The sequence below is a fragment of the Mesocricetus auratus genome, unplaced genomic scaffold (genome assembly GCF_017639785.1).
Source record: "Mesocricetus auratus isolate SY011 unplaced genomic scaffold, BCM_Maur_2.0 Super-Scaffold_2245, whole genome shotgun sequence".
NCBI lineage: Eukaryota > Metazoa > Chordata > Mammalia > Rodentia > Cricetidae > Mesocricetus > Mesocricetus auratus.
The window spans coordinates 23,720,804-23,733,059 of NW_024429180.1; the positions used below are offsets into that span (position 1 = coordinate 23,720,804).

Here is a 12,256-nt window from a genome sequence, read left to right on the forward strand (position 1 = left end):
GCTTCCTTCAGTCTTCCTGTCTCTTAAGCCAACCTTTTCTGTTTAGTTGATCCAACAGTGACTCTACTTGATAGAATAAAGCGGTCCATCTCTACTGTAAAAAGTAAAGCCGATTAAGGTCCATCCTCTAAAGCTAGGGAAGTAATTCAGTGGAATGCCTGTCTAGCATGCACAAGGTCTTGTGTTCAATGTCCAGCACCTGACCGCCGGGTGTGTGTGTGTGTGTGTGTGTATGTGTGTGTTTATTTTGTTGTAATCTTGCCTTAAGTCCAAAACTGTACATTGTAGGTTGGGGATGTAATGGTGCTGAACACTTGTCTAACAAGCTCAACTCCCTAGGTTGGGGCCCACTCTCTTCTTTTACTGCTGCCAGCCCTCCTGTGTGGTGCTGGAGCTCAACACTTGTGGCAGGCTGAGCCTCACTCTGCCACCCAGCTACCTACATACAACCCCAGCCCTCTGCTTTTAACCACCCTTGCTGGGATTTTAGGCATGCCCACACACCTATGGGAAGACGTATGATAAGACAGAACAAATGCTCCCTTTCCCACTGAACAGATGTGTGGCTGACACCGGACCATGACTAACATTGTTAAGACTTCACCAACAGACAGCGGACTTTCTGCCAGACTTTCCTGGCTAATGCGACTGTGAAAAATAAAAAACAAAACAAAACATGAACACCACAAAGTGAACCCAAAGTACCCACATGGTATTTGTGCACCTCTGTAGTTTGTCAGGAATACCCTATTGTGGACTTTACAAAATATTCTTTAATACATGCTTTCTTTTTTAAGAGCTCGGTGCTGTGATGATAGCACACACCTTCAATATCAGCACTGGAGCTCAGTGAGTTCGAGGCTAGCCTGGTCTACACAGTAAGTTCCAGAACAGCTAAAGATACACAGTGAGGCCCTCTCAAATACAAACAAATGGCAACCCCTCCCCACAAAAGAACAACTATGGTTTATCAGTTAAACACTTCAGTGTGTTGTTGTATGTAGTGTTGTTTGTATGTATGCTGGTATATGTGAACCATGGTGCACATGAAGAACAGAGGATATTCTGGGAGTTGGCTTTTGTCTGGGTTTCTAGCATGGTTTGTGGTACCCACTGAGTCATTTTCATGGCTCCGTAAGTGATTTTTTTGTTTGTTTTTGTTTTTTGAGACAGGGTCTGTTTGCGTAGTTTTGGAGCCTGTCCTGGAACTCACTCTGTAGACAGGCTGGCCTCAAACTCACAGAAATTCATCTGCCTCTGCCTTGAGTGTTAGGATTAAAGGCATGTGCCACCATCACATGACTACAAATGGTTCTTAGTGTTAGACATTTAGTGTCCTGTCAGAATGTCACGTATTTTGGTATTTGTATTATGTGATCTCAGAATTTATGTAGTTCAGGAAGTTTAGCCTAAGAAGAATTTCTATTTATGAAAACTCTATAATCTAGTCAGAGGATAGAAGATATTTTATTTTATAACAAAATACATAAAACCAAAATATAAAGCATATGACATTTGTACTTTATATGCTGATTATACTGAAACTTGTTAATTTAACATTAGTTAGAATACACATTAAGTTAATTATATTTGAAAATGTCAAGTACATGATTGAAATGAACGTTTTCTCCCCCAACAGAGGTAGCACTTCTGGAGTACAGATGACACAAGACCCATTCCAACACAGAACAGCGACCCTGGCTGAGGGTGCCTTGTGGGGGGGCTAGCTGGGAGTGCCATGTGAAGGGAGGGGCTTGGTGGCTTAGGTTTAGACTCTGGCTTTCTCCAGCACCAAACACTACGCCTTCATTTTTTGATTCTTGGACCATTCCTGTGCATCCTTTTTAGTCTGAAAAGAAAAACAGGAGTGCATTAAAATCAATGCTTACAAGGAGGTGGTGCCGAGAACGACATACCTACATCTGGGCATTTTGTGTGAGCTAGACAAACCACGTCTCTTCCACTCACGTAACTATCAAAAATCTGTCACAGTACTTTCAGGTTGGGGTTTGCTGAGTCCTTGGTAAGAAACGACTTGGATGATGTGGCATCCTTTCATGCTTTTACCTTGGGGTAGTCGGGCCCCAGGCAATTTATGGCCACTAAAGCCACCCCAGCCACTGGCTCCCCAGCCCCCTGTCTCAAGCACAAGCTGAACCCAGGATAGTGAGGAAGGGCACTCCCAAGGGAGGACTGTCCCTGTGTAGCCCTTTCCTCCTCTAATGGTCCTGGAATTGGATGGAGAGGGAGGTGATCTTTATTGAGATTGCTGAGTTCTGAGTGCACATGGGGCTGGACTGGTAAGGAGTCCACAGGCCTTGTATAAGTTCCTGCCTCAACAGGAAAGCTACTAGTCTATTCAGGGGAGAGTGATGGTCAGGATACACCAAGGCCCTCGATGGCCTTGAACTCATTATGTAGCCAAGGATGATCCTGAACTCAGGGTGTTGCATCTATTTCCTGAGTGCTGGGATAAGTGGGAACACATGTCAGTCCTTCGTATCTGACTTCAGTTGTGTAGACTTTGTTTAGGACAGCTTTTAGTACACAGATATAGCCCCTGTGCAGCTCATGATAGTCTGAACTGCAGCCGCAGATAACACTAAGCTTCCTCCATCTCTTAAGTGTTCAGATTATGCACATGCACCACCATGCCCTGTTTGCCCAATGCTGGGGCTCAAACCTAGGACTTCCTGAATGCTAGGCAAGCACTCTCCCCACTGAGCTACCTCCTCTCCAGTATCCATATCCTTCACCACAGTGGCGCATCTGTTAGAATGCAGAACTGACACTACTATAGCAAATTCTCTGGCTTTGGGCAAACATCTAAAGGTATGTATATGTCATTACAGTATTATACACAATAGTTTCACTGCCCATAAAAACTTTACATATTTTCTAATAATGTTTTTGGTATCAACCATTATTAAGATTGGCTTTGTAAACCAATCTTAACCGCTCCCCCTCCCCCCCCACTTCTTCCTTCTCCAAGATCTCCTATACCCCAAATTGGCTTTAAACTAACGAACAGCCCCAGACAACTTCTGGGGCTTGAACTTCTGTGTCTCCACTTCCCAATTGCTGAGACTGTGGCTGACCCTCCCATACCTGGTTTGTGTGATACTGGGGCTGGAACCCAGGGCTTCCTGCACACTAGGCAAACACTCTATCTATCATTCTATCAACTCCCACACTGGGAATTGATTTTAACGTTTGAAAGAAATTATGGAGAATTGGTATAACTTCATCCTTAAAGGTTTGGTAGAACTTACCAGCTAATTTATTCTGGCCTAGTATTGTTTTGATAGATATAAGTCAATTCACATTTGAAAAGATTTTTATTATTTTCCAGTTTATGTATGTGCATCTATGTGGATATGTGCACACAAGTGTACTTGCTTGTGGAGGTCAGAGGTGTAGGATTCCCTGGAGCTGGAATTACAGATGGCTGTGAACCACCTGACTTGGGTAATGGGACCCAGTCTTGGTTCTTGTGCTCAGCCATGTCTCCAGCTCAATTCACATAAAAAACTTACACACATATAATAAGATATGCTACGTATGTTATATACATATAACCCTATCTATATTGTTTGGTGTATGGGCATGTGTGGAGGTCTGTGGACAACCTTGGGCATTGGTCTCCTCTTTTCCACTTTAATTTGAAGTGGGATCTCTTATTTGTCGCTGGGGCTTAAGGAAGGCTCTCTACCCCAAGGCTTTTATGGATTCTCCTGTCTTTCGCTTCCATCTTTTGTCTGCATGCTGATGACCTCCTGTCATCTGAGCACTTGGATGGACAAGGTAGGAGAACTGCTGTGAGTTAGGGCCAGCCTGGGCTACACAGTGAGTTTAAGGCCATCCTGGTGTCTGCAGTAGGTACTTGGACCATCCTCTCTATGCTGTTGCTTTGAGCAGAGTTTAGCACAGTAGTTTATCATAGGCTCTTGTCCCTTACTCTTGGTTTTGTTTTTGAGACAGGGTCTCACTACATAGCTCTGGGTAGGCTGGCACTCACTATGTAGATCAGGTTGGCCTCAAACGTACAAGAGATTTGCCTGCTCTGCTTCTCCCAAGTGGTGAGGTCAAAGGCATTCACCACCATGTCTGGCTACTTACTATCTTAGCAAACCTGGTCAAACTGACCCTCAGGTATTATGCGACACGAGAAGGGGATGAAAGGAACTACGCAGGGCATTCTGGGCACCTTCTGATCTGCCCTCCATCCTTTCCCACCCCACAGTGTGCAAAGGTGACTGCTTGTGACTGCTACTTTCTGATTAGGTTCATTAATAGGCAGCAGAGAGAGTTTGCAGGTCCCGGAAGAGAGGGCAAAGCTGGCCATTTATTTCCTTGCTTTTTTTGTCTGGCTATGGTTTGGCAGTGGCTGAAGTCTGTGAACATCAATGTTTCCACAGAAAGACTATCATCCCTTACCTGCTTCACGTCCTGGGGACAGCTATGGCTCTGCACAGTTCCTGTCCTGTTTTTTTCACTTGGTTTTCATGTGCATGTGAGCAGTCCCTTTAGACCCAGTCGTGTTTCCTCTAAGGGCCTTGATAGTTACAGTAATCGGCCCCAGAGGGCTGTTAGCTGAGTAAATGGCACGCTGCATGTAAAACACTTAAACCTCGAAGGAAGTGCTGCACCTTTCCCACTTTCCCTCTGTCCCCTCTCCGTCTTTTTGAGACAGTTTGTGTTAAGATGAGCTGGTCTCAAATTGGTAGCTGTCCTGCCTCAGGCCACAGTTCAGAGTCACCCCTACTCTTTTAAAGACCTGGAAGCCTTTATAATCCATTATCATTGCTGTTGAGATAGGCTTTCACACAGCCCATGCGGGCCTCAAATTAGCTCCAATATGTTGTTGGATTGGTGATGTAGCCCAGCACTTGGGAGGCGGATGACATAGTGACTTCAAGGCCAGCCTGTGCTACCTCAGACCACCTCTGCCTCCCAAGAAGGTGCATGGAGAATCAGCTGTGAAGATCTTGAGGTGGTGATCCCATGAAGTCTCTACTTCCTCAGTACGAGGATCACAGGCACAGCCACTATGCCTGGTTTTATGAGGGGCTGGGAATGTTCCAGGGCTTCATGAGTGCTGGGCAAGTGATCTACTAAACTGAACTACACACCCAGCCCCAAGCCTCTCTGCTTATCTAAGTTATTACAGTTGTTTACTTGAATCATCTAGTTAACAAGCTGTGCATTCTCTGTGAAGTCAGAAAATGATGCTCAATAAAGGCTGGTTTAATGATCAAACATATCTCTACTGTTAACTTTTAATCTAAATTCGATCTGTATTAATAAGAGTATCTGGCAGTTGGCCCCTATATAAACCTAACTTTTGACATTGGACAAGATTGGGTATTGGAGTTCTGGATATCTAATATTTCTTTAAAAAAAAACCCTTTAGTTTCTAAAGGTGAAAATAATTTGTCTTGGGACTTTATTAGGATTCAAATCAAGCTTTAAAGATTACATCTTAAAATAATTTCTGTGTATTGCTGACATTTGATCCTAACTAGTATTAGAAGGAACTTAGTTTTAAGTGTATTATATACAGCCTTATATGTATGTAGCTGGGGGTATAGTGGTGTACTCTTACTCTAGCACTCAGGAGGTTGAGGCAGAAATTCTAGGTCAGCCTAGACTATAAACTGAGATCTGGCTTCAAACAATATGTGATCTCTCATCTACCCTAGTATCTAAGTCTCATTTGTTATTGCCAACATGTGAATTAATGCCAAGTGAGCAACAATGGTGTTGAAAGGCTGATTTCTGATTTTTTTTGTTTTGTTTGTCTTTCGAGACAGGGTTTCTCTGTATTGTCTTTGGAGGCTGTCCTGGAACTCGCTCTGTAGACCAGGCTGGCCTCGAATTCACAGAGATCGGCCTGCCTCTGCCTCCCGAGTGCTGGGATTAAAGGTGTGCACCACCAATTATTATGGCTTGATTCATATAGCATGGACCAAATATCAACAACTGTTTGTATATGGGTTAGACACTGAATTAGATATTTTATAAGAAATATAACAACAAACAAATGAGGTACAGACTGTATGGGGCTCACAAAGGCAAATTAATCACTGTCTGACCCTTTAAAGACTTTTCTAACCCTAAACAGACTATGGATAAATGGGCACAATAATTCAGATATACAATTAGCTATTCTTTATTTTGGTAATTCTACCTTTAGATGTTTGAACATTAGTATCTCTTTTATTCTATCGTCTTAACAGTTATTGGTTCTCCAGCCACACAGTGGTGCTGTGTGTACTAAATTTGATATTCCCTCTCCAGTTATTAACACAATTAACCTTTTAAGTAAGGAGAGTCCTTCACTGTCCCCTCCCCCTCCCCCTCAGGATAGGGTCTCTCTGTGTAGTCCTGGCTGTCCATTGAGTCTGTCTGTACACCAGGCTGACCTCAAACTCAAGAGATCCACCTGCCTCTGCCTCCCAAGTGCTGGGACTAAGGGCACAGGCCATCACTGCCTGGCAGAGTTCTTATTTTAAATTCACAACTCACATAGGTTCTTTCAGATGAAACTACTTTTCATTTATTTACCTATGTAACATTACTGAGACATACTTAATGGTTACCCTTTATTACCATACACTGCCATAATTATTATGTGCTCACTTAAACTAATTATACTTATAATTTTATAGGGAAACAGTACAAATTAATAAAAGCACTTTAATTGGTAGCACAGTGCTAACAGCTCGCAGAGTGAACTACTTCAGGTTTTGGGAGGCACCCAGAAGGCTGCTGCAGAAACAAATGACTGGATTAGCTGGGAATCCCACCAGAAGTAATTCATTAGTTACAGGGGGACTTTGGAGACGATCCACTGATAAGACAAAAACCTTTGTGCCATCCAGAAGTGGCCGGCTAAAACATTACTCTATAACTTGGGGATTAGAAGACATTGAGAAAGTTTGTTAAAATTACAAAGAGCAGTGACTGATAAAAGCAGACAAAATAAGCCTGGGGGATTGCTCCTGGGATCTAGAAAAAGAGCTGGAGATTAAGGCTCTAGTAGTGTTTAACCAGCACAACTTCTAAGGGAGGGAAAGGCTGTATTTAGTAGACATAATTACTCTGTTTTCCAGGATGCTGCAGGCTGGGACACAAATCTGGATTTCTAAGTCTATACAGGTAGGGCCCAACTTCAATGAGTTGGCAGCTGCTCTGGGTTTATAATGGACAAAACACGAGACTGTCTGGGATCATTCGTCCCTCATTTCATGAGCACTCAGAAATGTCTTATTTCAAAGGGCTAAACTATATATGAAGAGGCTGTAATAGTATTTCTGTCTTTAGAAATACAAATTTAATCTTTCTTTTTTAGAGACAAGTTCTCTCATTCTGTAGTCCATGCTGGCCTGAAACTCACTATGTAACCCAGCTGGCCTCAAGCCCACGTCACTCCTCCTGCCTTGGCCTCCCAAGTGCTGAGAACTGAGCTGGGGTTTCTAAGTGAGAGGCACACATGCTCAGGGCACACATGCTCAGGGCACAGGTACTGCTAACTCTAGGTTGTTTATTTATTTATTTTTGGGTTTTTCCGAGACAGGGTTTCTCTGTGGCTTTGTAGACTGCCTTAGAACTCACTCTATAGACCGGGCTGGCCTCATTTCACAGAGATCCTGCCTGCCTCCCAAGTGCTGGGATCCAAGGAGTGCGCCACCACTGCCCGGCTCCTATCCAAGTACATATGTAGCATTAAGAAAACCAAATTGGAGAGATAAAGAATTGATTTCTTCTCCTTTAGCAAATGTGTGCCGAGACAAGTAGATGTGGGGAGAATACTGAAGGGGGTGGAGACCAGACCATGAGTCAGGAGGATGGGAGCTTCACTTGAGCACCTGGGGTAGAGGCAGAGTCACTGATTGGATGTGCTTGGGGAAGCTCAATGGCCATGGCTGCTGAGACTCCCAAGCTGCCTGGCGAGGCGGCTGCTCACATGAGGGCCCTGCTTTCTTCGCTGTCAGCGTGGCCTACATTACTGCAACATGGGCCCTTACAATAGGTTTCCTTTGTTTGATGGAGGCCGAAGCTTTCCGTCATGTCAAGACCGGAAGCTGATGTTCGGTGGAGGCAAGGGTCAGAGGCAGAGGCAGGAATGTTGAGTTTGACGGCAGCCTAGTAAAGTCTGTCTGTGAGACCTTCCTAAACTTCCTAAAGCTCAGAGGTAGAATCTTGCAAGAAGGAAGTTAAATCCCTAGCATGGGAGGAAAAAGAAAGGGGGTTTGATTATACGGTCATAATCGTCTTCCATATCATCGATCAGTGTGTGCAATCGAGAAGGCTGCGGTCACAATTCCTGTACTCAACTTGTTTTTTCCCCCTCCCTGAGACAGGGTTCCCTGTGTAACTCTGGCTGTCCTTGAACTTGCTTTGTAGAGCAGGCTGGTCTCAAACTCACAGATACCTGCTTGCCTTTCTGCCTCCTGAGTGCTGTGATTAAGGGCATGAGCTTAATCATAGCTAAAAGTCATTTTTATAAACACCTAGAGGACTCACTGAATTGGAATATTAATTTTTTTCTGATTTTGAGTCTTGTAGGATTACAAGTCAGACCTCATGTTTCTTTTTGGAAAACCACGTTGAAGTAGAATAATTAATAACACCATCCTTTTTTATGTTGCCTTTTTATTCCCTTTTGCAGTATTTGCTGAAATAATTTTCAATATTTCCTAAAGTATTTTCTCCACATTTCTCCATCCCTTTCTTCCACACAGGGGTTGACTATAAAGTTCAGACTGACCTCCAATTCACGATGTAGCTGAGGTTGACCTTGAATTCCTGATCCTCCTTTCTCCGCCTCCCACATTCTGGGAACTGGGGTTGGTCATCACCCAACCCTTTTAATAAACGGTATTTCCAGATAGGGTCTCATCAGGTTGGGCACACTGGTCTAGAGCTTACCCATCCTCCTGCCTAGGCCTCCCGAGTGGCTGACACAGCAGGCACATGGTACATCTGGCTCCAGATGGTATGGGTTGTTTTTATTTTTTCTGAAAGACTCAACATTTTATAAATAAGCGGGCGCAGGTACTACTTTTCCTCCTTTTTTTTTTTTCCTCATGGAAATGAAAACACTGTGGTCTGGGGAGAGGCTCAGTGGGAAGAGGGCTTGCCACACAAGCATGGGGACTGGAGTTTGGATTCCCAGAATCCACGAAAGCTGGCTGCAGTAATGCAGGTCTAGACCAGCATCCTATGGATGAGATGGAAGGTGGAGACCGAAGAATCCCAGGAAGCCTGAGGGCCAGGAGCGGCAACCAAGAGACCCAAAGTTGTCCTCTAAGCCCCTTATGGGCTGTAGATTTAGGATCATTTCTAGGCAAGTTCAATATGCTAATTAGAAACATAAAATCCAATAGTCATCTAATGCACACCTTTAGGAAAGGGATTAATATAAACATGCAAGACCTTTGTCCAGCACTATCCAAATTGATTTAAAACAAATATGAATGAGAAGAAAATATATTAGTGAGAACTAGAGTTTAAAATTCTAAATATTTAGCTGTACTTACAAACAGTGTTGGCTTGGGTATAAATATATTGTCTTCATGTTCTCTTGGCATGTTCAAAATCTTTGATGCTTGATTTTCTGTCACCCCTTTTGACTCCATTCTAGAGAGGAGTAGGTTGTTCTCAGGATGTTTGCTACACATATTAATGATAATCTGTTTCATGGCTGCAAACTCCTGTTGATATATGAAAGCAAGAAAAAAGTTTTTGGCAAACAGACTAATAATGGTCAACACTAAAACCTTTATTTATTTATTTTCATTTTTTCTGAGACAGGGTTTCTCTGTATTGCTTTGGAGGTTGTCCTGGAACTCGCTCGAACTCACAGAGATCCACCTGCCTCTGCCTCCTGAGTGCTGGGATTAAAGGCATGTACCACCAATACCTGGCATTTATTTATTTATTTATTTAGGTTTTTCGAGACAGGGTTTCTCTGTATTATCTCGGAGGCTGTCCTGGAACTCGCTTGGTAGACCAGGCTGGTCTCGAACTCACAGAGATCCACCTGCCTCGGCCTCCCAAGTGCTGGGATTAAAGGCGTGCTCCACCAACGCCCGGCTCCCGGCATTTTTTTTAAGCATTTATTTTAAGTAGATGAAATATTTGAATAGTTATACTACTTGTATGAGGGAAGTTGAGAAAACAAAATATTTATGTACAACAATCACACACATGACTCTTAAAATATTAAATATGACATTACTTTTAGCATTACAACAGACTTTTTATAGGCTGTGGTTGCCAGTTTTTCTGCATATTGGAGTCACACGGTACTTCAAAAAACAGCCCATGATGTGTGTGTGTCATACCTATAGACTGTGACACAATGGGTGCAGAATGTATCTGGAGTTCTACTGCAATTCTCTGTGCATATTTGTTGAGTAGAGTGTTAGTAACTATTATTATTCAATTGCTGGAAATCAAACCCAGGCCTTGTACACGGCAGGGAATCTTAGCCTGGTAAGCTTTTCCTTCCTCTTAAACCATCCCATTGCCTTATGAAGTCTAAAAGGAAGAAGGTAGAGAAACAGAACACAGAATCATTTTCAGCGACTACTAACCGTGGCTTACTTCAAACAGTAAGTTTAATATAGCTTCAGCATTTCGCTAGCTGTAGTATTTCTGTAGCCGTTCACAAACGGTAAATGGAGCTGGCTTGAGTTGCCATTTTTAATTTTTCCAGTCCTGGGGACTGAGTCCAGGGCCTTGTGCATGCCACCCAAGTACTTTACCACTGAGCTATACCCCATCCTGTCCAGTTGCCTTTTCAAAATATTTATTTCCTTACTTAATTTGAGATTGAACTATACTATGTAGTCATGGCTGGATTGGCATTTACTTTGTAGCCCAGGATGGCCCCTTCTGCCTTCACAGTATTGACACCTGGATTTTTGCCTTTTGAATGCAACATTAACTCTGCTGATGTTTTTGAAGAATTCAGAGTAAAATTTGCAACCGTATCTTCTCAAGCCTGTTATTTTTCCTCCCAGACAAACTTCTGGCTCTCCATTAGTGGGTACTTAGATTACTTACTAAACTGATACATCAGATGCAAACACGCGGGGAGGTGGTGTGCTACTTCATTTATCTGTAGAACTACGGTGGGCTCTGTACTGGGTAATTCTTTCCTATTATTTTATCTTCATGCCAACATACAAAACTTAGGGCCACAGAAGGATGCCCTGCTCCCTGCTACTGATCTGTTTATAGATGTCAGCTCCGTGTCAGAGCAAGTCCCTACAGGCCTCTCTTTTCTGGCTGTCATTAGTTCTATTTAGAACCACCTAGCTGGAGTAGATATTTTAGAACAGATGGTGGAGTTTGAGCCATGCCGCCTTATAGACTCCAGGGCCAGGGTAGGAGCTGGCACCTGTAGTGATAGAATCCTTTCTCCATTCTGCAGTGCCACCAATGTCTTGCCCAATGCACAGGAGTGTGCACGAATACAGCCAGTTATTTGGGTCTATATAAGACTCATTTGGCTTCCAAGACTGTGTTATTTAATTTGTGGTAAAGAAAGCAACCACTGACTTTTTCAGCTGTGAAACCAAGTCTGGCCTTGAACTTCTGATCCTCCTGCTTCTGTCTCATAAATGCTGGGACTAAAAGTATATGCCACAGTGCCTGGCTGCTTTTTCTTTTTTCTCTAGTACCTAAGATTATCCAAGGTTCTTAATTATGCTGTTCTTTCAGATTTTTTTTTCTTTTCTTGAAGCAGGGTTTTACTGTGTGGTCCAGGCTACCAGAATATTTTACATAACCGACTGGCCTCAGGATCCTTTTACCTTAGCTTTCCAAATGTTAGGATTATATGTGTGCCTGTGCGTGCATGTGCGAGCCAATGTGTGTATGCCTCAGTTGGAGGAAAACATTTAGAAGTTAGCTCTCTGTACCATGTGGACTTCAGGGATCAAACCCAAGTCTCCAGCGTTTAGCGGCAGGTGTCTTAGCCCACTGAACCATTCCATCAACCCAGTTTTTTTTTTTTTTTTTTTTAGGTTTTTCGAGACAGGGTTTCTTTATGGCTTTGGAGCCTGTCCTGGAACTCACTCTGTAGACTGGGCTGGCCTCGAACTCACAGAGATCCACCTGCCTCTGCCTCCCAAATGTTGAGATTAAAGGCATGTGCCACTAACGTCTGGCAGTTTTATTAATTCTGGAAACCATTTCCTTTTCTATTACTGACAGTAAACACTTTATTAACCCCCTACTC

The 12,256-nt window shown here is 43.2% G+C and overlaps 1 protein-coding gene across 3 annotated transcripts in view; it reads right to left on the reverse strand.

Moving 5' to 3' along the window:
• Nucleotides 1-1,448: 1,448 nt before the first annotated feature.
• The window catches only part of Pibf1 (progesterone immunomodulatory binding factor 1), a 158,530-nt gene continuing 147,722 nt past the window's right edge, over nucleotides 1,449-12,256 (reverse strand). For 2 of the 3 annotated variants that reach the window (XM_040753039.1, XM_040753140.1), the window contains 2 exons: nucleotides 9,546-9,719; nucleotides 1,449-1,849 (listed from right to left, as the gene is read on the reverse strand). In XM_040753039.1, the coding sequence (XP_040608973.1) occupies nucleotides 1,799-1,849; nucleotides 9,546-9,719 (225 nt within the window). In that variant the 3' untranslated portion in view covers nucleotides 1,449-1,798. Of the gene's footprint in view, nucleotides 1,850-9,545; nucleotides 9,720-12,256 lie in introns of those variants that run through there. The other variant, XM_040753078.1, reaches the window with a different exon arrangement.